General features: G+C 41.7%; 1 protein-coding gene across 4 annotated transcripts in view; it reads left to right on the forward strand.

Annotated features, from left to right (window-relative positions):
• The window catches only part of AAK1 (AP2 associated kinase 1), a 165,618-nt gene extending 154,815 nt beyond the window's left edge, over positions 1-10,803 (forward strand). For 2 of the 4 annotated variants that reach the window (XM_065890911.1, XM_065890912.1), the window contains exon 16: positions 9,674-10,803. In XM_065890911.1, coding sequence (XP_065746983.1) covers positions 9,674-10,803 — 1,130 coding nt within the window. Of the gene's footprint in view, positions 1-18; positions 114-9,673 lie in introns of those variants that run through there. The other 2 variants (XM_065890913.1, XM_065890914.1) reach the window with 1 other exon arrangement.
• The last annotated feature ends 11,367 nt before the right edge of the window (positions 10,804-22,170 follow it).

The raw sequence follows: 22,170 nt of genomic DNA on the forward strand, positions 1-22,170 counted from the left end.
CTATCTCTCCACTTCCAGGTGGGCACTCTAGAAACAGCAGTGGGAGCTCTGAGTCCAGTCTTCCTAACCTAGCCAGGTCTTTACTGCTGGTGGATCAGCTCATAGACCTGTAGCCGTGACCCAGTAGCAGATGCAGTTCTGTAACCTTCATACCGTAATATACGTTTTCATTACAGAGTTAAAAGAAAATGATTTTTTTTTTAAATCTGCAAATAAGGGGCCTTCTAGCCCTAATCTCCTACTACCCCTTGCCTTCTCCCATAGAGATGATAAGGAAAGAAAATCACTTTGGCCCTCCAGATACTCCTTGGCCAGCTCCTCTCTGTTAGTTTGCTGTGTTTTCTCATTACCCTTCTTCAATAGCATTATCTTAAATCAAACGCTAGATGCCATGAGCTTCACCTCTGCTGGAATTGACTCCACCAAAAGCTTAACTGTAACTGAAACTAGTGAATTGACACCTTTGTCTCATTCTTGCTAGGAATGGCCTCCCAAATCAATCCTCCCAACCCCATCTCCTTTGGCCCGTTGCTGATGAATGTGTTTCTCTGTTTTTGCTTTTTATGCTGCTGCATTATCATGAGGACATGGCTTCTTCAGTTGGTCTTAACTCGAGGTAGTAACCTGGAGATGGGTGTGTGGTTTAAGAGAGGGTAAAACTGACTGATGGTATATGTTTGGAAAGAGAAATTGAGCCCAGCTCTAGCCAACCAACTTTGACCTTGTTTGATCGTAGACTTAGCCAAGGGATTTCACACCCCATGCAACCTGCCCAGCATTCGTCCAGCACTCTGGCTTCCATTGAACCGTGATTTCTCAGATCTGGAGACATGACTGCAAGTACTTGAGATCCTTGGATAAAATGTGTACATTATATAAATTCCAAGTATTGCCATTCCTTTTCGTGTTAACTGTCCCAAGCCGGGATCTCAGAATTAGACCAAAACCAGACAGTGGTGGTAATATGATACCTTTTATTAGAAGACTTTTCATGGGGGGGGGGTGGATGGGGGAGGGGAAGGAATTGTAGCAGAAACAGATGTATTTTTCTTGTGATTTTTATTTTGAATCAAATATTGTAAATTGTGTATAAATGAAGACGCTGAATAGTTCTGTTTCCACTTGGCGTTTCAAGTCCGATATCAGGTGTCTGTACAGGGTTTTGATCTCTTTCCCTTGTATAACTAACTACGCAGCAATCCTACAGTGTAACATATGGAATCATTTTGAGTAGACTTGTGTGTTGCTATAAGCTTTCAGCAGGTCCTCTGTCTTTGTAGAATAAGCATGTTGTTTATTTTCAGATAATCAGAAATAAGTATGCTGACACACTAGGCACAGTTTGACTCGGGCTACTTACCTTTCTTTCTCTCTGATGTTTGAATTGAAGGATGCAGCCAATGAAATATGTTCAGTTGGTTTTCCTTGGCATCCTAGATTTAAAAAAACAAAACAAACCATAGTTTCTCACTAACCTTAGAATATTGTTCATAAAATAAATAAAGGCCCCTGCACTAATGTGACAACATGACTCATGGTCACCCTCTGTATATGTCCTTACTCACCGAAGTATATTTTTTTCCTTCCATGCAAAGCAGTTTTATAAAATCACCCTTTTGAAAGAGGTAGGCACAGAGAACCCCATTTGGTTCTCTTCCTTGAGTGCCATTTTTATGGTCAGAAGGGAACTTCTTAGTTGATCAGATTTGTACCAATAAAATTCCAGGTCCATTGCTTATTTCCCTGTCTAGCACTTTTGTTCTTCTTCTTCACGTTTGCTCTTTAAGGGGGAAAAAAAGAAAGCCGAACAGCAACAACCGCCTGCAAAACCTTGTACCCTGGAGGTCAAGCTTTGACCCCAGCAATGTGAGAACAGCCTTTGAAAGGTATCAGAGGAAAAATTGGAACCTTTCAGTCTTCCTTCTGACTTTAAGTACTTCCGTGTCAGCTGAAACTAGACACACTAAGTACAGGCCTCTGTTAGGATAATGGGTCATTTCCGAAATTGAGGGAGGCACAACCTACCTGCTGAGGGTTAAAAAAGATCCTTGGGCTTCCCTGGTGGCGCAGTGGTTGAGAGTCCGCCTGCCGATGCAGTGGACACGGGTTCGTGCCCCGGTCTGGGAAGATCCCACATGCCGCGGAGCGGCTGGGCCCGTGAGCCATGGCCGCTGAGCCTGCGCGTCCGGAGCCTGTGCTCCGCAACGGGAGAGGCCACAACAGTTAGAGGCCCGCGTACCGCAAAAAAAAAAAAGATATCCTCGAAGAGCTCTCCATGATTGGAGAGCAGTGAAAATGGGACTTGGTTTGCCCCTTTATGGACAGGAATATTACTGAAGATCAAAATGGTATTCTTTTTCCCAGACATAGAAAGAATATATAAACTAATGAAAGAGATGTTTATTTTTAAATAAGAATAATGTTTTATGCCTATGTTTTCCAGTTTGATTTTTTTTCATACATACATGTTAGAAATATAATGAAATATCTAGTTTCTCAATTTAATTGAAACCACGAAGAGTACAGTTTAGAAATTAGGTAAGTGTCTCTAAATTATTCCTTTCATGTATTACCCGTAATCACATTGAGATATATTATCTAGTCATTTGGCTCAATAAAGCTTAATGGAGAATGTTAATGAAAATGAATAGACTAGAAACGAGAGAGACTGGGTGGAGGAAGCCTGAGGGGGATAATGACATGAAATTATCTTGAGTTTATGCTTTAGGAGTAGGGCTTCAAAGGAGAGAACTATTTTTCTGCTAAAGAAGACATGTGAGTGACTTGATTAAAGGGACCTCTTTAGTTTATAGCATCATCCTTGAGCTAAAAGGGGTTTATTTGAGATGAGTATAGTATGCTAATAATTGATAGAACTTTGAAACTGTAGACTGAGCTACAATAGGGACCTTAGAGATTATTCTAGTCCATCCACTTCGTTTCACAGATGTGGGACCTAAAGCAGGTGGTGGGAGAAGAGACCCGGGCAGGACAGGCCACCTGGGAGCTTGTCCTGACCTTTGCCAGTCCCTGGCCTAGTGGGGCTTCAGCAGGGGCTTCACTTCTTAGGGCTGCTCCTTACTGACAATGATGAGTTTGGACTAGATGGTTTTTAAGGTTATAGGATTCTAGGGTTCTAAGTATTTATTATGATGCTTCAGGAGGACTATGAAGGATTTATATAATCCTGATGTTCTTCAGTTATCTTCTGTAGCTCTTACTATTACTGTAGCAGTATTTACATTTTAGAGAGTTACAGTGGGCTTTCACTAACCCGGGTTGCTCTCTCTCTTAGTTATCTGAAGAGACCCATAAATCATCACAGAGTTTTGGACATAGATTTTCCTTTTTTTTAATATTACACACACGTATCTACCTATTCCAACAAAACAGTATCAGAAGATTTCAATTCTTTTAAACTGTATAATCGAGGACCTGCCATTTAAAAATGGACAAATAACTGTAAGCATATGTTTCTGATTTGCTCTTATTCCGACTGTGCAAAAGTAGTACCTGTACCAGAAAACATCACAAATTGGATTTTTTTCCCTTTACAGCATTCAGATAACTAGATCACCAAATTCAAGTCCCAGTGTTTTTAAAAGCACAGCCCTCAGAGGAGATAAGCTTTAAATGGACACTTCTAAATGTGATTATAATTAATGATTTCTTTAGCAGACGTATCAGAGTTGCGATACCTAATTGAGTGTTCCCTTCAAAGGCATCTGGTTTTACTTGGGAAACATACTTATTCTAATGATGCTGCCACCATTTATGTTATTTTTGAAACTTCTCTCCTTAGAAATATTCAATACTATCAAGAAAGATAATAAAATATAAGAAAATCAGTTGTATTATCTAATTAGTATCGCTTTCAGCATCTGAAAGTAGTATGCTCTCTTTCTTGATCTTTTCCTACCGCTCTTGGTTCTAAGTAACATTTAGATGTTTCCAAAAAGCAAAATCACTCGCCTAAGCTGAAGAGTGGTTACTGTTGAAGAGAGTAAGAAGAATGAGTAATTCACCGAAGATTCCCAGAGAGGACCTTATGATGGAATGCGACGACAAGCAGTCTTAACTTCCTTAATATTCTGAATAAGGGAACTTATACAATTTCACCTGTCTTTAGTATGGTTTGGAAAATTGAAAGATAGGGGTTCTGAAATACCTCTGAAAGAGGTTGTCACTTTGTTCAGTGTCATTTGATACTGGACTTGGCTCTTCCCAAATTAGAATTATAGAACTCGGATTGCTAATAATTACAGGAGAACAAATCCAGGAAAATAACCTGTTTTACTCAAGATGAAATATTAGCTTTGTTTCTAATCCTTTTTTCGGGGTCTCCTGAGATAAATGATTCAAACCAACACAACCTCTCCCCACCGACCGCCCAGGTCAGGAACAGTTCTGCCTTCAGTAGTGCTGGGGGAAGGAGGAGACTTTTGGGGTTGACCTCAGCCCAGAGGTGTGGAGGCATATGAATGCAGCTGAACAGATGCAGATTGTAGAGAACTTCGGCCAAAATAAAGTCTCCCATGCCGATGTTTGTCTATAGTTCCAGGAGTCTTAGCTTTCTCAGTCTGTAAGATTCAGGATTCTGTAGCCATGAACTTAGAGTTTGGGGATAAAAATGACAGGATTGCCCAAACTACTGAATTAAGCAGATTAGAGGCTGCCAGGCAGAACAGAGAAACTATTAGATGGATACTTAAAATGGTACCTTTACTGAAACACTCCAGATATTACAAAGCCATCTTTTATTCCTCTCAAGAGACTGTAATTTTACCAGCACAAAGTTATTAGCCTTTTCCTTTTCCCCACTAGTAATGTTCCTAGAGTTGGATGTGCTTGGATTTCTTGAGTCAGAATGAATCCCAGATGGCCTCCATTTCAAATAATCTGTAACAAGATACTATTTTGTTTCTCTTGGGTTTCCTTTCACTGTGATGGGGGAGAGAGGTTCTTTGGACAATGCTGATCTGTGCAGCAGCATGGTAGTTGCTAGAATGGAAGATATCTTCCTGGTTCCCACTCTGATGTAGCCTTGCCCTAGGAGTATTCTCTGCCCTGTCGCACACGCCCTCATCACATGGATGTGTATTCACCACAGACCTTTATCCTGTCCTCCCAAGAAGACAAAGCAAACAGAGGTACATGAAGCTATCTTATACAGAAAAATGTGAAATTTGAACTTTGCTACACAAGTACTGTATAAAAAACAAGTCTGTAAACAAGTTTCTTATGTAAACATACAGGAAAATAAAGACTTTTATCTGTTAAAACAGGAGCATGACGTTCAGAGCTATAACTAAATAACTTACAGTAGCTGCTCTTCTCCTGATCTGAAAACCCACTTTTGCGAGAAGGATTTAAACATATTGTTGAGTGACCATAAGCACCTGTGCACAAGGAAAGTGCAGACACGTATGAGAGACGTGCAGAGGACATTTTAATGAGTCATGGCTACCCCGGCTTCATCTGCAGTCATAGAGAATAAACCCCTGTGAGCCTGCATTTGATATGACCAGACATGGAGCTGTAAAAGCGAGCACAGATTTGCAGCTACCCTCCTCTAATTTAATCTTTAATGTACCCAGGCCAATTTAATTAAACATTTTATGTTGGCAACGGCAGTTTCATGCCCAGGGAGAAATCTCTCTCGTTTAATTGCTCTATTGGCTTGAGAGACCCAGCGTCTCTAGCCAGTGTTGTCCCCCATCAAATATCTTATTCTCCAGGCGTGGGTTTTAATGCAACTCCACAGCATATGGTAGAACCCAGTGCTTAATTTTATTATCTAAGCAAAAGGTCATGGAAATTATTAGTTTGAGGTACATCTCCTGATTCCCTGATTCAGCTCTGAGAGTGTGAATTTCATTTGGTGCTACATTTCTGAAGTTCTTGTAAAGGGTATTTTGCTTTCTATTTGCTAACTATACGAGAAGGTTTCTCAATACTCCCAAGACTTCACCTTCAGTTTTGGGCAAGAACTATGTCTTTGACACTCCCTATAACTGTTATTTCTCTTTATAGTATGGGAGAAAGTAAAATTCTGGTCACGCATGATATATTGCACTCAGGAATATCCAGCCTGCAATTTAAGACTTCAGATTTTCATTCTTTTTTAGGAAACACTGGCCCTCACTGTCCATCAGATAAAATTTCCAGGGTAAACCTATTCTAAATTATTCAGCACTTTGGGTTGCTTTGGAAATTAATAGGGAATTGGTGAGGATAGTTGCCAAAGCATCAGATACTTTTGAGGATGCCTTCTTTCTGAAGCATATACGCTCTTACTGAAATCGACATTAATTTGCAGCCTCAAAATAGACTAAAATGGAGTTTATTCCTAGTGGAAGTGTCAAAAAGTGTGCTTAACCTCAACCTGGCACGCAGTCCTACATCAGAGCAAGAAAAAGAAGTGTGTTTTGACTTCTTGCTTAATTTAATGCGCTAAAGCAAAATGAAAAGAGACATGACTTAATTTGAGGAAATAGAACAAAATGCCCTACCTTAAGCTTCCTGATAAGGAAGACCCTTATGCTTGATAAGGGAGACCCTGACCCTGTGAGGCCAGGTCCCAGGTTTAAGCCCAAAGCCCCCGCCCATCACTCCCCACCCCTACCCCAAGAACAACTGGCTAGCTTTATTGAGTTTTCTGGTCACAGGGCATCTGCTCTGCATGCCATTGGTTTCCAAAGGAACTGGGCCAAGGCACTGAGGTTAAATTAGTATAAGTCTTTCATTGCTAGTAGGCAGACTGCTTCCAACATGTTTTTCTGACAGTACAAGGCTATATTCATATACAAGGACTGTTCACCCTGAAAATACATGCTTTCCCTCCCTGCAATAACACACGCATATTCAAAAAAAAAAAAACCCTCTAACTACCAACAAGATTTAATGCCTACCTTCTGTTTACAATTATTTAGAATCTGTCCTTCTCTTGACTGCTTTGTTTCTTGTGCTGCCACCACCAAAATTCCCTGAGGGAATGTGGATGTCTGCGTGCCCCATACCCACTGCGTGTCTTTGTTCTCCAGAACGCCAGGCTTGGAGGGTTACGAAGGGTGGTTGCTCTCAGCCTTGGTCATACTGCACCTCCTCTAAAAAGAATGGAAAGGTTAAGAGATCTGGCCTTCAAGGGAAAATCCTTTAAAGGTGCTTTTCCAATCCTATAGAGCAGATTCATGTTCAAAGAGAGAGATGAAATAGGTCTGGCCTTGTTTTGAAGGACTGGAGACTAGTTCTCCTTTCAAACTTGATGTTATAGTATTTTTGTGACTATATAAGTTTTTAAAAGTTGTCACAATTTTAGGTGTGATTTTTCCTATTCAGCATGAAGGTCATGGAATATGCTCTGAGTTGGCAGGTTTACAGTTGACTTGACCAAGAACTCACTTTTAACGTAAGTAATTTAGATAGGTTAGGAATGCCCTTCTAGCCTGTCTGACCCTGCACATGGGTACCCCTACTTGGTACTTTACAGCTCTCACAATGTACTCTAACACTGCAGGCATCCGAGATGCCCTGCGTTCTATAGGTAGCTGCTTTTTGGAGGTCTGTGCACACAATTTGATTTGACTACATGCCATTTAAATTTCCCCAGAACACTAGCTTCAGTCAAACTAGTGCTCATTTTCATTATTGGTTCCCATGGTGGCCGGAGTTGGTCATGACTAAATTTGCCAGTTTTCTCCTGAGAGATATTTTGCTCTCCCATAGAAGCACATCAGCTTTTAGGGTGGTTTTGGAAGATGAGAAGTCATGACTTAATTTTGGGAACTAAAAACTATCCAACTGATAACTGTGTTAGAAAGCGGTTCAAGGAGTTTTGGGGGCCATTCGTACCACTTTGCTCAGCAAATCTTATCTTGGAAAACTTCTCTGCCCCATTTCATTTGAATTTCCCCACAGACATCATCATCTGGGAATCACTGTGACAGATCTCACATCGATATACTCGCCTGAGAGATTAGAATTATGTCTTTCCACATATATTGCAAAGGAGAAGGTGTTCCGTTTATCTCCTGTCCCCTGACTAACGCTTTCCTATCACCATATGGGTGCACATACTAAAGTTATAATGCAAGGAAACATTTATCCTCTTCATATACTATTCAGAAAGCCATTTGGCACCAGTACAGAATTTAACTTAAAGACCCTGTAATTTGGAATTCACCAAATACATTCAGAGTTCTAGAAAGAGAAATAAAAATGGTGGCGGGGTGAGGGGGGGACCCACCTTTTTTGTTTCTGAAAACAATATTTAAGGTCAGAACTGTTTAAAAAGAAGCACTGCTAAAAAGTTACAGGATTCAGAGAAACATAGTATTTTTGTACAGTATCTTCTAAAATGTTCAGATCTCTCTCTACATCTCTTTACAATGTAATGCCTCTAAGTAACTGGTTTCCCAATAAATTGATTTTGATGCCGCTTCTGCTGTGTTCTGTGTGGTTAATTCAAGCAGAAACTTTAGCAGGGGAAAATTGTTAGCAGAAGTTTCTACTACCTAATGGTTTGCTTAGAAGGGGAGAGGGTAACGTGGGGAGGGGATGATTGAATTTCCGCTGTACAGAGGTTCTGAGTCATCTATAAGAGTCCAAATCATGGTACCTATAATTTCTTACCCTGGTGGGTTGGGAAACCCATGATGACATGATATCTCTACCCCCAGCCACGCTTTTCTCTGGATTCTTCTTGCTTAGTTACATATGCCTTTTTCCTGCCCTCTTGCTAACATGTGCCCAATGACATACTTCCAACCTGCTAATATTTCTTGGAAGGTAAGCTCTCTTGCATTCTGATAATTGTCTATTTGATTTTAAAAGCCAGAGCACCCTGAGGCACCTCTACCTAGATAGAAATAGATTGGTTTATTAGAGTTTGCAAATACTTCTGTAATTACCTGTGCATTTTACTCCTTCTGCTTAAAGAACTTTATGATGGATTCATTTAAGCAGAGGAGATCTTTGCTAACTTAGAAGACTGAAAACAAAATTCCAGGGCAACTCTAGCTGAAGGTGATTGATTTAATATGATTTTGATTATGTCTCCTCCCCTTAGAAAGTGCCTTCAGTATTCATATTTGAGGCACTCTTGTGCTCTTTGAATAGTGCTTATGATGTAAATCATCAAGTAATTTTGCATTTATCAAGCAGCCACGTTCTCCTGCTTTGGCGGGGTGGGGGGGGGGGAGGTTCCATCCTCAGTTACAGGCAGTGTGGAGCAGATGACCACATGTCGCATCTGATTTGAGTTTGTCCCCAGACAGTATTTCTGCATCAGCCAGAACTGTCATGGTGGATGTGGAGATGAGTGACTGGGTTTGTTTTCATTCCATCCTTAGCCAGCACCAGGTAGAGCAGGTGTCAGTGCCTGGCCCCGTGCGTAGGAGCATTGCATAGTTACGCTGAATGTCTTTGTGCCTAACATCTTCATCTGCTTTCCTGCACATCGTGCCTATCGTGTTCCGAAATGTGAGACCGTGATTGGTTGTGTTCCAGTTTGTGTGCAGTTTCCTTGCCTGACTTTTCTTTTTCTGTTTTTCCTTTTCCATTTTCAACATCTATTATTTGGTTCCACAATGTTTCTGCCACGGGTTGACCATTAAATGTTCCAAGGAGAGTTGAATGGACCTGTGCATTAATTCTGCGTTTTGTGCTTTTCTAGGTATCCAGAGAGAGCCCAATCCCTATCCTGTAATAACTGTAGAGCACTTTAAAGAATCAACGGGTTTTAAAGACCTTCCCCTGTATCCAGACCCCTCCAGAGTACCTGGAATGAAAACTCAGAACAGTTTAGAATATGACTACTTGGCCCGAGATGGCCCTTCCAGCAACAGCTCGTTCCACAGCAGTGAAGAGGAGGGGACCGACCTCGAGGGGGACATGCTGGACTGCAGTGGGTCTCGACCTCTCCTCTTGGAGTCGTCAGAAGAGGATGAGAGCTGCAGGCCTCCGCAGGGGAAGCTGGGAGGAGCCACTCCTTTCGCTCAGCCAGAAGTCTCTCCTGAGCAAGCCAAGGCAGCGCAAGGTGGAAGAAAGAACCAGTTCGGAGCCCTCACGCAGCCAACCGCTGACGGACTCGGTGAGCCAGATGTTTTCGCCACTGCTCCCTTCAGGAGCTCGAGGGTTCCCGCTGATGACGTGGACATTTTCACCAAAGCCCCATTTGTCTGCAAGGGCAGCGTGGCTCCTTCCCAGCCAGAGGAGGCCGACGTGTTCTTGAGAGCTCCTTTCACTAAGAAGAAAAGCATGGAGGAGTTAACCATTGCCCAGAGCGCCTCCCCGGAGTCTCCTGCGCAGCCCGGTCTCCTCCGTCAGACCAATGACATCCCTCTGCTCCCGGGCCTTGATCGAGCCGTGCATCCCTCTGTCCGAGCTCAGTATTCCATGGCTGGTTTTGCCCAACCGTCTAACCACCCCTCCCATTCTGTACAAGCAGCAGACCATCTTGACAGCGTCTCTCCCAGGGGCACCTCTCTGGAATCTGGCGCCCATCCTAATGACAGAAACAAAGGACCTCAGCCCCAGAAAGAATCTGTCTCAGGCCCCGTGGCTGGCAAACCATTCCGCCCCCAGTCTTTATCCAAATATTCCCGTCACTATAGCCCAGAAGATGAGCCAAGTCCAGAAGCCCAGCCCATCGCTGCCTACAAAATTGTTTCGCAAACCAATAAGCAGTCGATAGCGGGCTCTGTTTCCATCACATCCCTTTCCTCCAGGACTACGGAGCTGACAGCTGCTGATCCTTTTGCTTTAGCGCCCTTTCCTTCGAAATCAGGCAAGCAGAAACCTTAGGAGCCATACCTGAGCCTTAGGCCTCTGTCTCTACCCCACCCTTAATACCCACCACATCACTCCCAGCTGAGCCTTCCTAAGAAGAAATATGGACATATCAATTATTATCTTCCAGTTCCATGAGTCAGCAGGAATTCTTCAGTCAGCAAACTCAGTCGAGGTGATAACTTAGTTGAAACTCCTTTAAGTTATGCTCAATTCTTTTGTTTATATTGATTTCTGGACTTCCAGGCATTTCCATCTCCACCTCCACCCAGAGCTCTGCTTTTTGTTGTTTGCCTAGAAACTGTTTAAGTCTAGAACTACTTCCCAGTAAATCCAGAAATAACTTCCCAAAGGGGCCATGTTATTGCTAGTTTGACTCCTGTAGTTCCTGTTCTGAGTCATGTCTATCAAGGAATCAAGATGAGTTCCTCCCGGACTTGGTTTCATACTCTTGAAGAGGGTATATTTCAGGAAAGAAAACCAGATAAAAATTCTGCACGTCAAAAGGAAGTGTAATCCCGCAGATACTAATCATTCCTGTGAAGCCGGCAGCTCTAGAAGGATTCTCTGGATCTGAGTCTGTGCAAGCCACACGGGTCCTCGTGCATGAGTGTCTGTGGGTGTGTGACGTGTGTCAGATCCTTTCCTTTGTAGAAATGCAAACAGATATCTATGCTCGTGTCTAATAGTGTTGAGCCTTCCCCATGTGCACACTTTAAAAATTCGTGTGAGTGCACAGCTATGTGTGTGCATGTCTGTGTGCACAGGAAACATTCTTCCTTTAGCTAAACCCTGTCCCACCTCGCGTACCTCCACAATCACTCATTTGCTGACATTGGTCTCCTGACCTAACTGACTTGAACCCTGTTTTTATTGAGTTCTTTTCTCATGGCATAATTGAATTCATTGGAATATATAGGAAAATCCTGTTGGAACTGAAGTTTCTAGGTAGATTTTTTTTTTCCCCTCTAGAATTTGCCATGAACAAATTCCATTTACACAGGCTTGAGAAATTTATTATCCTTATACAGTTCCCCCTCAGAACAATAGAAAAGAGCACAATGTTACAGTTCCAAACGCTGGGTTTGTGGTCTAAGTAATTTTAAAAAGTACTTAAAAACCTTAGGTCTGAGCACTCCATGCTGTCAGTAGGAAATTAATTAATCATGAGACTAGGCTACAAACTAGATTTGCTTGTTTTTCCACATCCTTGTCACCTTTGTCTATTGCTTCTTGAGGAAATAGAAATCTGAGACATGTAAATAAGTTAGGGAGAAAGGAAAAGAGCTGAACCAGCCAGCCATGAAAACCTTTCAATTCTCTGTCCCCTTGGATGCTAAAGTAGGTCAGATAGGTGCCTCGCTTGTGTTTTTGAAATGTCTTGTATTTCTGGAAAGATCTGACTTATTCTTGGCTGTTTTCATACCCTTTATTATTAGTGCCTTAAAATGAAACTTACGTCTCAGTGGGAAGATTTCTGCTGAAGATGTTCAATTTCCTATTTCAACTTGAAAGCTTCCTGTGACTTGTAGTAAATGTTAGTGATTTCTCCACTAGCTGGAGATGTTGGGAGAGTTGCTTACCAACCCAGATTAATGATTTAAGGATTATGGGAAATTTGTCCAAGAATCAAGCCTGAATGCCAAACTCCACTGCAGTTAAGTGTCACACTTTTAAATTTGAAGTTCAGGGATCTTGGCAGTAAAATATGAACAGATACTTTTCAAGGCTTTTCGTAGTTTAGTCTCCACCTATTTCAGCTGTCCAGGTTAAAAGATAAATTTAAATAATAGGCACTGGATCAGGGCTCCTAGCAATGATTTTCCAACTGAGGTTTCAGCAGTGCTGGTCCTTCACTTTTATGGATGTTAAATGTTCATTGGGCTTTTCTCCCAATGATCATTTCTGAATTTTCTGTGTAACAGTGGATGTAGAATCATCTTTCCATTTGAATAGTTTTGGCTAACAGGTGTGGAACTTAGCACCCCAAGCTCTTCCCTTGCCTTTATCAATTAAAGCCTTCACGTGCAGGAGTGAAAAGGATGGGAATATTCAAGGAGAGTTCTCACCCCAGAAACTCTTAAAGCAGAAGGTCATTCTAATTCACCAGAGGTGTTCAGGATTACCTCTGTAACAGCCCTGCAAAATGACTTTCCTTTGGTTATTTGATCACTTCCCTTCTGATCATTTTAGTTCTCAAGGTGAAAATCAATAAAATCTTGGTAATTTTATTACATAATTGACTCATTTGTCAAGCTGTGCTTGTAATCCTTTTTTATTCTCACTGGAGACCTATGATGGCTGGAGACTCTAAATACCTTTTTTGAACAAGAAATGAATATAAACACATGCTAGATTACTTTTGTGGTGTTCTTAATGATGCATGAAAATTTTAGGACTATTGGATTACATTAATTATTAGTTAATAACTAGTGAACTCTGCGCTGATCTTCTTTGGATCATATAGAGTAAATGCATCATTTAAAGACACAGTGTTCTTGGGACTTCCCTGGCGGTCCAGCGGTTAGGACTCCACACTCCCAGTGCAGGGGGCATGGGTTCAATCCCTGGTCAGGGAACTAAGATCCCGCATGCTGCACGGCGTGGCCAAAAAATAATAAAGATAAAATGTTCTTGCCAGAGTCCATCCTGAATCTGGAAATCTGGAAAATTTTCGTTTTAAGGGAATCAGGAGTGCTCAGGGCGCTTTGAATTAGTAGCGGATGCATGTTTCCAACAACTACTGCATTAGGTTAACACTAAGGAGAAAAAGAAAACATATAGTCAACAAAATACTGCATTACTTGTTTTAGTTTGTTTTATGTGTTACTTGCTTTACACATGTACGGAATGCAGGAACCTGTGACCTTTCATTTCAGTGGAGCACAATGAGCCAGGGTACATGTAGACATAAAGCATTGACCCGCAGCACGCACTAATGAACTCTTAAAGGATCCACATTAATGGACTAACAGGCACTATTGAATTCATGAAGTTATCTTATGTGTGGTGAAAAATATTTAGCATGTCTGTTTCTTGAGTTCACACACAGATAACCCTTTAGCTCCAAATCCTGGTTAGATTGGGAAATGGAATGAACAAAATTTGACGCTTGAAGCAGATGCAGGGCAGGACCCAAAGAAATCTAGGTCACAAACTCCATTTCATTTTGGGCCCACTCATTGTTGAGCTGAAAATTTCATATGTGTGGACTGGTGTATATGTATTCACTCGCCCACGTTAGGTCTGAGTTTAACCTGGCAACCTTTGTGAACTGTCAAGAAAAATACCAGTATCTTATTGACCCATTATTTAGTAAGTTTTAGAATACACGTACATCAATGTTTTCAGCTATTTGGTGGACATTTCGCTGACTCAAAAAGTAGCGGATTTCAGTTTTCTTTAAAATAGGTGCAATCACCAGAGTGATTCTGACAATAGAAATTCGATCATGCTGTATTTGCTTCCCTAAGGAAGTTGTCAAAACATAGGTTATATAGTATGTATGCATCCTATCAAATAGGAAATTTTATTATAGGAAACTAGAGAAAGGTGAGATCCAACTCACTCTTTAGCAGGAAGGATACTACCTAAAATGGAGTCCCTTGGGTCCCTTTAATAAAGAAAGATGTTATTCTCTGCTGTGTGTTTGGAATTAAAATTGGAGAACACAGGCCAGTCAAGTTCGGAATTGCTACTGGTCACACAGATGCAGTTTTCTATGAGAAATTTGGAACCCAGATTATTCTGATGAAAGATACATAGGAGAGCCTCTGAAGAGACCACAGCTTGTAAGGAGGCAAGAGCTCCTTGTAAATGCCCACAGCCATCCCTGAGTTGTAATCCTCCAATCCTGCTTTCTGGAGTAAACATGAAGATTTTAAATGTAATCATGTAAATTTAAATTCTTGCCTTTTCCAGTGACTGTCGACTACTTGTTTGTTGGTTGGTTTTGTTTGTTTTAACCACCAGAACACTTGCAAACTTGTGAAGTTCACTTAAGGAAGGATTTCAAAATGCTTGAAAATAAAAAGTAGTATCTGGCTGGGAATTGTTTTTGTGTTCTTTTGCTACAAGATAAATTTGCTAGGCTGTGAAAACAACTAGCTGCTCAGCTTCGATGTGGGAATCCACACTGGCAGTGTCTTGATTGCCAGGACGCCATCTTGCTCTCTGACTTCCTGGTCCTACCAGCCTCATTTGCACCTTGACCTTTATTAGGAAACAGGCCTCCCACATGTGATGCCCAGATCCCATCTTTAAACTGCCAGACACAGGTCTTTCCTGCTTTTTCTCTACCCCTGCAAGTCTTCCTGGCTCACCTTCCTTGTTCATTTCCTCACTTGACATTCCCCTATTATCATCGTACCAATAAGTGGGGAGTGAGAGGTATGACTGAATGAATGATCGTGCTAATTTTTATTTGCCTCCCTTGTTACTGTAAACAGTTTTTCTTAAATTTTAGCCTAGCCTGTGATAATCTCACCACACTGGAATAATTCCAAATACGAGTGAAATGGCTCACCTTCCCCTTTTCTTAGGGACTAGAAGAAAGGATGAAGGAAGGTTGGCAGAAGCCCAGCCTTACTCTGGAGACACAGCCCCAAAACCTCATGCTCTCTACCTTGATCTAACACAGGCCCAGAGTGCCCTAGAATGCAGGGGCAAGTTTATGTTTGAAGGACTCTAGAGTAGCTTGTAAAAATGGCTAAATGGGGAAATTCCCTGGTGGTCCAGTGGTTAAGACTCTGTGCTTTCACTCCCGTGGGCCCAGGTTCGATCCCTGGTCAGGGAACTAAGATCCCACAAGCCAAAAAAAGAGGCTAAATGTTAACCAGCACACTGGTGGCTTAGTCCAGTATTCCTGTAACTTGTAATTCCATAAGAAATTTAGTCCGAGTTACTTCTCTGCAATCTCAGTATGAGTGAAACAGTGTTTTGAGTTTATAATAATGTTTTTTTCTTGAAATTAAGTCAATGTCATCTACATTGCATTTAATAGAACCATATATACATGTTAGAGGGATCTATGTGATTCCTTTTGGTAAGGAATTATACAGAAGTGGTTTTTTTTACCAATGTCAGTTAAAGTGGGATTTGGGGAGTGAGAGAAGACAATATCACCTTCCCACTCTGAAATGGCAAGTCAGTTGTATCTGAGTCCACCAAAGACTCCTGTTTGAGGAGTGTGATTGGAGTGTGTGTGTGTATCCTCATGCTTTCTGCCATGGTGTTGAATACCTCCTAATGAAGGCATCCAAAGAATACCAAGAGGTGACAGTAGGTATTTGAAATGAGTAAATTCAGTTCCGTTAGCCTACCGAGTTAGAACTGGAGTTGTACTGGACAAAGGTGAGAGAAAGCAGCCATTGCCTTAGACTCATTTCCACAGTAAGCATGCTCTTCTCATCCACAAGGATAAAACTCAGTAGGGTTTGACCTAAACTCTCATGTGTGGTATTGGGAGGGCAGTAGTGAGCAGAATACTGCAAGGCCTGCAATATGTTACTTTGAAAGAGGGAATATTTAACGTCATTTGTTAGGGGATAGGAATGGAATAAAGGCCAAGGACCATGCTCGTTCCATGCAGAAGAGGTGAACGAACTCCTACTGACTATATTTTGAGTTGACTGAATGAGGAGGTCGACCCAGCTGTAAGGAATGTTGAGGTCATCAGACCTCAGGAAACAATATGTGCATACAATCTCAAGGTCTGTGAACATGAGAAAGGGAAAAAAACATTTATAGAGTTAATCTTAACAGTTCTTGCAATACCTCTTTTTTGCAGACTCTTGGGTTTATGTTATTGCACCCTTTGTGTGAGCTATCTTATGTATCTGATAGTTTTTATGAATACTTGTTTGAGTTGTAAACTCTTGTACACTTTATTAAAATGGACCTAATTAAAATAAATGATTTACACTTTGTATTATTTCTTAAGTCAGATCTTCCTAGGATTGAAGGGCTCCATAAGCACCTTTCACTTAGTACCAAGCCTAGCTCTACATTTTTAAGTTTCAAAGAGCAACTCTTGGTTGGTTGGTTGATTGGTTGGTTGGTTTCCAATGCTGGCATTGTTATTTCCTGAGACCTGCTTTTCATCTAGATGTTTGTGGAGGCATAAATGAAATAATACAAGATAATGGAGCCATAAGGACTGAGCTGGGAAAATCACAGAGCTCCCTGCAAGGTAAAGTTTCCTGTGAACTTCTAAAATGTGTTATCTGAATGTGACCTGCATTAATATGCAGTCTTCCAAAAAAAAAAAAAAATCCCTAAAGAGAGACCATAAGAAACTAAAGAGAGAAATCTTTAGTGGAAGTGGATTATGCCTAAAAATTTTTAAATCCATACTGTGGGGAAAACCTGCCTGCCTACGTCCTTTCCAAATCTGAGAAAATAACAAAGCTTTAATGAGCTGGACATCCGTGATTCAGGGAGAATTGGTAATGGGCTGAGTTCACAGACATGGTGTTCAAAGAAGATCCAGGGATCCAAAGAGCTCTAGTATAAGATGCATCAATAAAGCCAGAGTTGCCTACTTTTTCTGAAGATTTATTTAAGATCTGATTCATCTATCTATCTTTAAATATGTGCCCTACCTAGTTCTACAACGTGAAGTTCTGATGTTTTTTCTATTTCAAGTTCTCATTAGCCAAAAGGAGTCTTCCTTATCGGTGACTCAGACCGTTCTGGGGGAAACCCTTTCAGATGCATCACTCCCACTGAGATGCAGGAGAAGCCTTCTGCAGAGGTGGACAGAGCTTACCTGTGGTGACTTATCTCTGCCTTAATTGTAGAGAGAGCCAGAATTAGAAGCTCCAGCTCCCCTGGGGTGTTCTCTCTGCATACAGCCTTTGATGACTCACTTCTGCCAGCCCTGAGACTGGTTGGTAAGAGACCAGCCAGGGAGGAGGTGCCCTTGGATTGTCCCCTAGGTGAGAACCAAGTGGAAGGAACCAGAGTGAGACCCAGGGAAAAGCCAAGAATAAATGGTTTAGACCTGTTTCTCTGTATTTGAAGATAAAGATCTTTCCCCTTACATCATGTGTTTTTTCCTTGAGTTTATCTTTCCTCATATTGAAGTATGTCAGCCTACAAGGAAGGAGACCAAGTACTTCTTCAACCTGCTTTTATGTAAGCTTAGCCCAGAGGCCCAAAGGACTCCAAGTATTCCCTTCAGAAGGCAGCCCAGTATTCCAGTGCTGAGATTTGGGACCAACGCCTCTTGCTACATATGGAATTCTTAAAGTCAGATATTGTGAAATTAGTAGTTCTACCAGATCTCCCATGCCTCATCCTGCTTCTGAGCAGGACCTTTTGACCCCAAGGACATATTTTATTTTTCACACTTTAGAGAAACCTTACATTGTCTGAGAGGAATGGATCACAATTTTCTCTTAATCAAAAATTAAATATAAACTGTCAGACTTTTTTCAGTTTATAATGAATATTACTGGTAGAAATATTCAAGTAAAATTCAAAACAGCTAAAACTGCACATCAAAAATTGATGGAAGATTGAAATCTTGACATTTTTAAATCAAAATTTTGATTTGGGAAATTTGAACTTAGTAGGTATAGTGGCCACAAGAGAGCTCAGTAGTAGAAACCATTGGTAAAATTTGAAATGAACTAAAAATTGACGAATAAATCTCCATTGTAAAATGTATATAGAAAAGGATGGATTCCAATGAATATAATTACAATAAAATGGAAATACATTGCATAGGAAATTGATCCCTTGTCCATCATTTCCTAGCTGTGTAATCTTGAAACATTACTGAACTTCTAAGGGACTCCGTTTCTTCATTTGTGAAATGGGAATAACATTAAATGCCCATGATACAGATTGCTATGAGGTGTGCTTAGAAAATGGCCCACTTTAAGTGCTCAATCAATGTTAGCTATTTCTGTTTGATTCACCAGCTTTAGTGGCACCAACATGTGGTAATATCACAATTCCCTCAGCCCACCTGAAATTGTGCTTTACCTGACAGTTTTTAATATTTGTATTTATTTTATATTTTGCACACAAGTTGAGACTTTACTAATCTTTCATATAGCACTTTCAAATTCATATAAAATGTGACCATGCTAAGAGCTCGAACAGAAATGAAGAGAGAGCTAGGGAGCTTGCCAGTGGGGAGCATGGATAAAGAAGGATTAATGAGGGAAACACTTGAATATGTCTGTATGCCAGCAGCTAAGGAGAAACAATCTGTAGAGAGGGAGCAGATGAAGATGAAGGAATAACAAAATGAAAAGTAAATGGACAGTAAGCACACCTAGCACCCAGATCTTCGTTTCTAAATACCATTCTCTAATGGAATTTCTCCATGGAAGCAGGGCTCCACGGAGAAATTGCAGATTCTAGGGCTGGAGCAGGAAATATACAAAATGAACCAGGAGCATCTGTAGTGCCGGAAAGTAAAGGAGTGCTAAAAATCATAATAAATTAAAAAATAAATAAAAATCACAGGGGCACAGACCCAACCTGAATGAACTTCCAATGCTCAAAGCTGAAACAACTTAAGCAATGGAATAAATAACATAGTATTAGGTTACAACAAAGTATAAAGTAAATATCCATGAACCCATGCTGATATAAAAAATGACTGAATAAATAAATGAAGAAAAGACATATACAGAAGAATTTCAGTTAATTTATTTAGCTCCCCATCTCCCCAAAGTGGAGCTTAATTCCACAAAATTTAAGTGTGGGTTGTGCGTTCAAAGAGTAGTGTACGGGGCTTCCCTGGTGGCGCAGTGGTTGAGAGTCCACCTGCCGATGCAGGGGCCGCGGGTTCGTGCCCCGGTGCGGGAGGATCCCACATGCCACGGAGCGCCTGGGCCCGTGAGCCGTGGCCGCTGAGCCTGCGCGTCCGGAGCCTGTGCTCAGCGACGGCAGAGGCCACAACAGTGAGAGGCCCGCGTACTGCAAAAAAAAAAAAAAAAAAAAAAAAAAAAGAGTAGTGTATGGAAGGGGAAGGAGAAGGGAGTAACTTCACAGTGGAAAAACCTGACAAACACTGCCTCAGCCAGATGATCAAGGTTAATAGCAACAGTGATAGGTCATGTTGATAACACGAACCCTATGATGTGATGAGAAGGGCACTTCCTTCTATGGTCTTCCTCCCCCTAACCCATAACCCCAGTCTAACCAAGAGAATAACGCGAAACTGTGGAGTTTGGTTAATGCTGGTTCCTTAGCTGTGGCAAATGTATAATGGTAATGTAAGATGCTATCAACAGGGAAAACTGGGTAAGGGATAAACACAAACAATCTGTACTATCTTTGCAAATTTTGTGTAAATCTAATATATTCTGAACAAAAATTTTACTTAAAAAAATAATAAATTGGGCGAAGTCCCTAAGGACTGGGAGGGGGAGTAAGGAAGCAGATGGACTGAGAACACAGGTGGAGGTACTGGCTTTGGGTAAGAAAGATGCCTCTTCTGCTATGGGAAGAAGGAGGTAGGATTAATGCAGTGTTGGAGAGGAAAACTTTCTCTCTACACTCTTAGGTTCAGCTCTTGAGGGCTGGCAAATTAAACTTCCAAATGATAGCTTAGCAAGAGAAAAGAGGTGCTTTTTTTTTTTTAATTGGAACATAGTTGATTAACAATGTTGTGTAAGTTTCAGGTGTATAGCAAAGTGTTTCAGTTATACATATACCTGTATCTCTTCTTTTTCAAATTCTTTTCCCATTTAGCTTATTACAGAGGAAAGAGATTTTTATTCACATACTTACATGGGCATTCACAGAAAAATATAACTCATGGTGGCAGTTAGAATTTGGGGCTTATGTGTATTGGGTTGGCCAAAAATTTCGTTCGGGCTTTTCCGTAACCCGGGCTTTATGGAAAAACCCGAACAAACTTTTGTCCAACCCAATATCATCTTAATAAGGTGCTGCTGCAAATAATCAATAAACAGGGCTTCCCTGGTGGCGCAGTGGTTGAGAGTTCGCCTGCCGATGCAGGGGACACGGGTTCGTGCCCCGGTCCGGGAGGATCCAACATGCCGCGGAGTGGCTGGGCCCGTGAGCCATGGCCGCTGAGCCTGCGCATCCGGAGCCTGTGCTCCGCAACGGGAGAGGCCACGGCAGTGAGAGGCCCGAGTACTGAAAAACAAAATCAAACAAACAAACAAACAAAATAATCAATAAACAATCTAAATAAGAATAGAAGATAGTTTTATTCAAGCCAAACTGAGGACTATATAGCTTGAGAAACAGCCTTAAGAGGTGGGCAGATGAAATCCTGCAAAGGAGAAAGGAGAAGGAGTAACCAGAAAAATAATAGGAAAAATTGGCAGTTGTGGTGCCAGGGAAGCCAAGGAATCAGATTACGAAAGGGAGGGAGAGACCCTCAGCATTCCATGTTCCAGAGGTCAAGAAAGGTAAAACCCAAGAAGGATCCTTCAGGTTCAGCAACATGGATGATGTGGGTGGTCTTGTCTAGATCAGCTCCCCTCCCCACACCGGTGGGACACAGAAGGCTGCTTTCAGTGGTTTGAAGAGTGGGAGGTGAAAAACTAGAGACTAAAAGTGTAGACAACTCTTTTATGCCATTCGACTTTGCAGGGGGAAGAAAAAGTGGTGGTTTTAAGGTGGTTTGGGGCAAGGCAGGATTTTTCTTATGGGAAGGAACAGATAAGAGAGGGAGAAGTTGAAGACAGCAAGATGGTTTCTAACTGGGGCATGTTCTTGGGTGAAAGAGCCAAGTTGCACACTTGATTCAAGGTCTAGAAGAGAGTAAAGGGGAAAGCCGTGGATGACACTGAGGTCTAGAATGGGTCAGCAAAGACAGAAGCCAACACGCAGCCTTGAGAATGTAAGATGCACTCAGAGGAGGCTCATGTGTCCAGCCCCAGAGCAGCCACAGCCTGAAGCCCCGCCCACCCCCTTAGAGGCCTCCCCTTCGATGTGGTCTCAACTTGTCCGACAACAGGTGTGTTGTTTCCTTTACAGAAACCAGTCCTCTGTGTATATCTTCTAGAACAGTGCTTCTCAAACGTTAGCCTGCATCAGAATCACCTGGAGGGTTTGTTAAAGCAGATTACTGGACCCCAGCTCCAGAGATTGTGATTCAGTAGGTCTAACGTGCTGTGTGATAATTTGCACTTCCCACGTGTTCCCATGCGGTTGCTGCCCTCAGTCCACATTTTGAGAACAGCTGTCCTAGAGAAAGCTTTTTACCCCAGTAAGATCCTGGAGAATAGTTAACGAACTTTTGTACTTTGCTCTGGAAATCACTCAATACTCATGCTTATACAGCAAAAGGCAGCTCCACACGAGGTGAGTTCTCTGTGCTTGTTGGTCCAACATGAACGAGTCCACAAACCCAGCCTAACCCAGGCCCACAGGGGCCCCATGGGA

This window comes from Phocoena phocoena, chromosome 14 (genome assembly GCF_963924675.1).
Source record: "Phocoena phocoena chromosome 14, mPhoPho1.1, whole genome shotgun sequence".
Taxonomy (NCBI): Eukaryota; Metazoa; Chordata; class Mammalia; order Artiodactyla; family Phocoenidae; genus Phocoena; species Phocoena phocoena.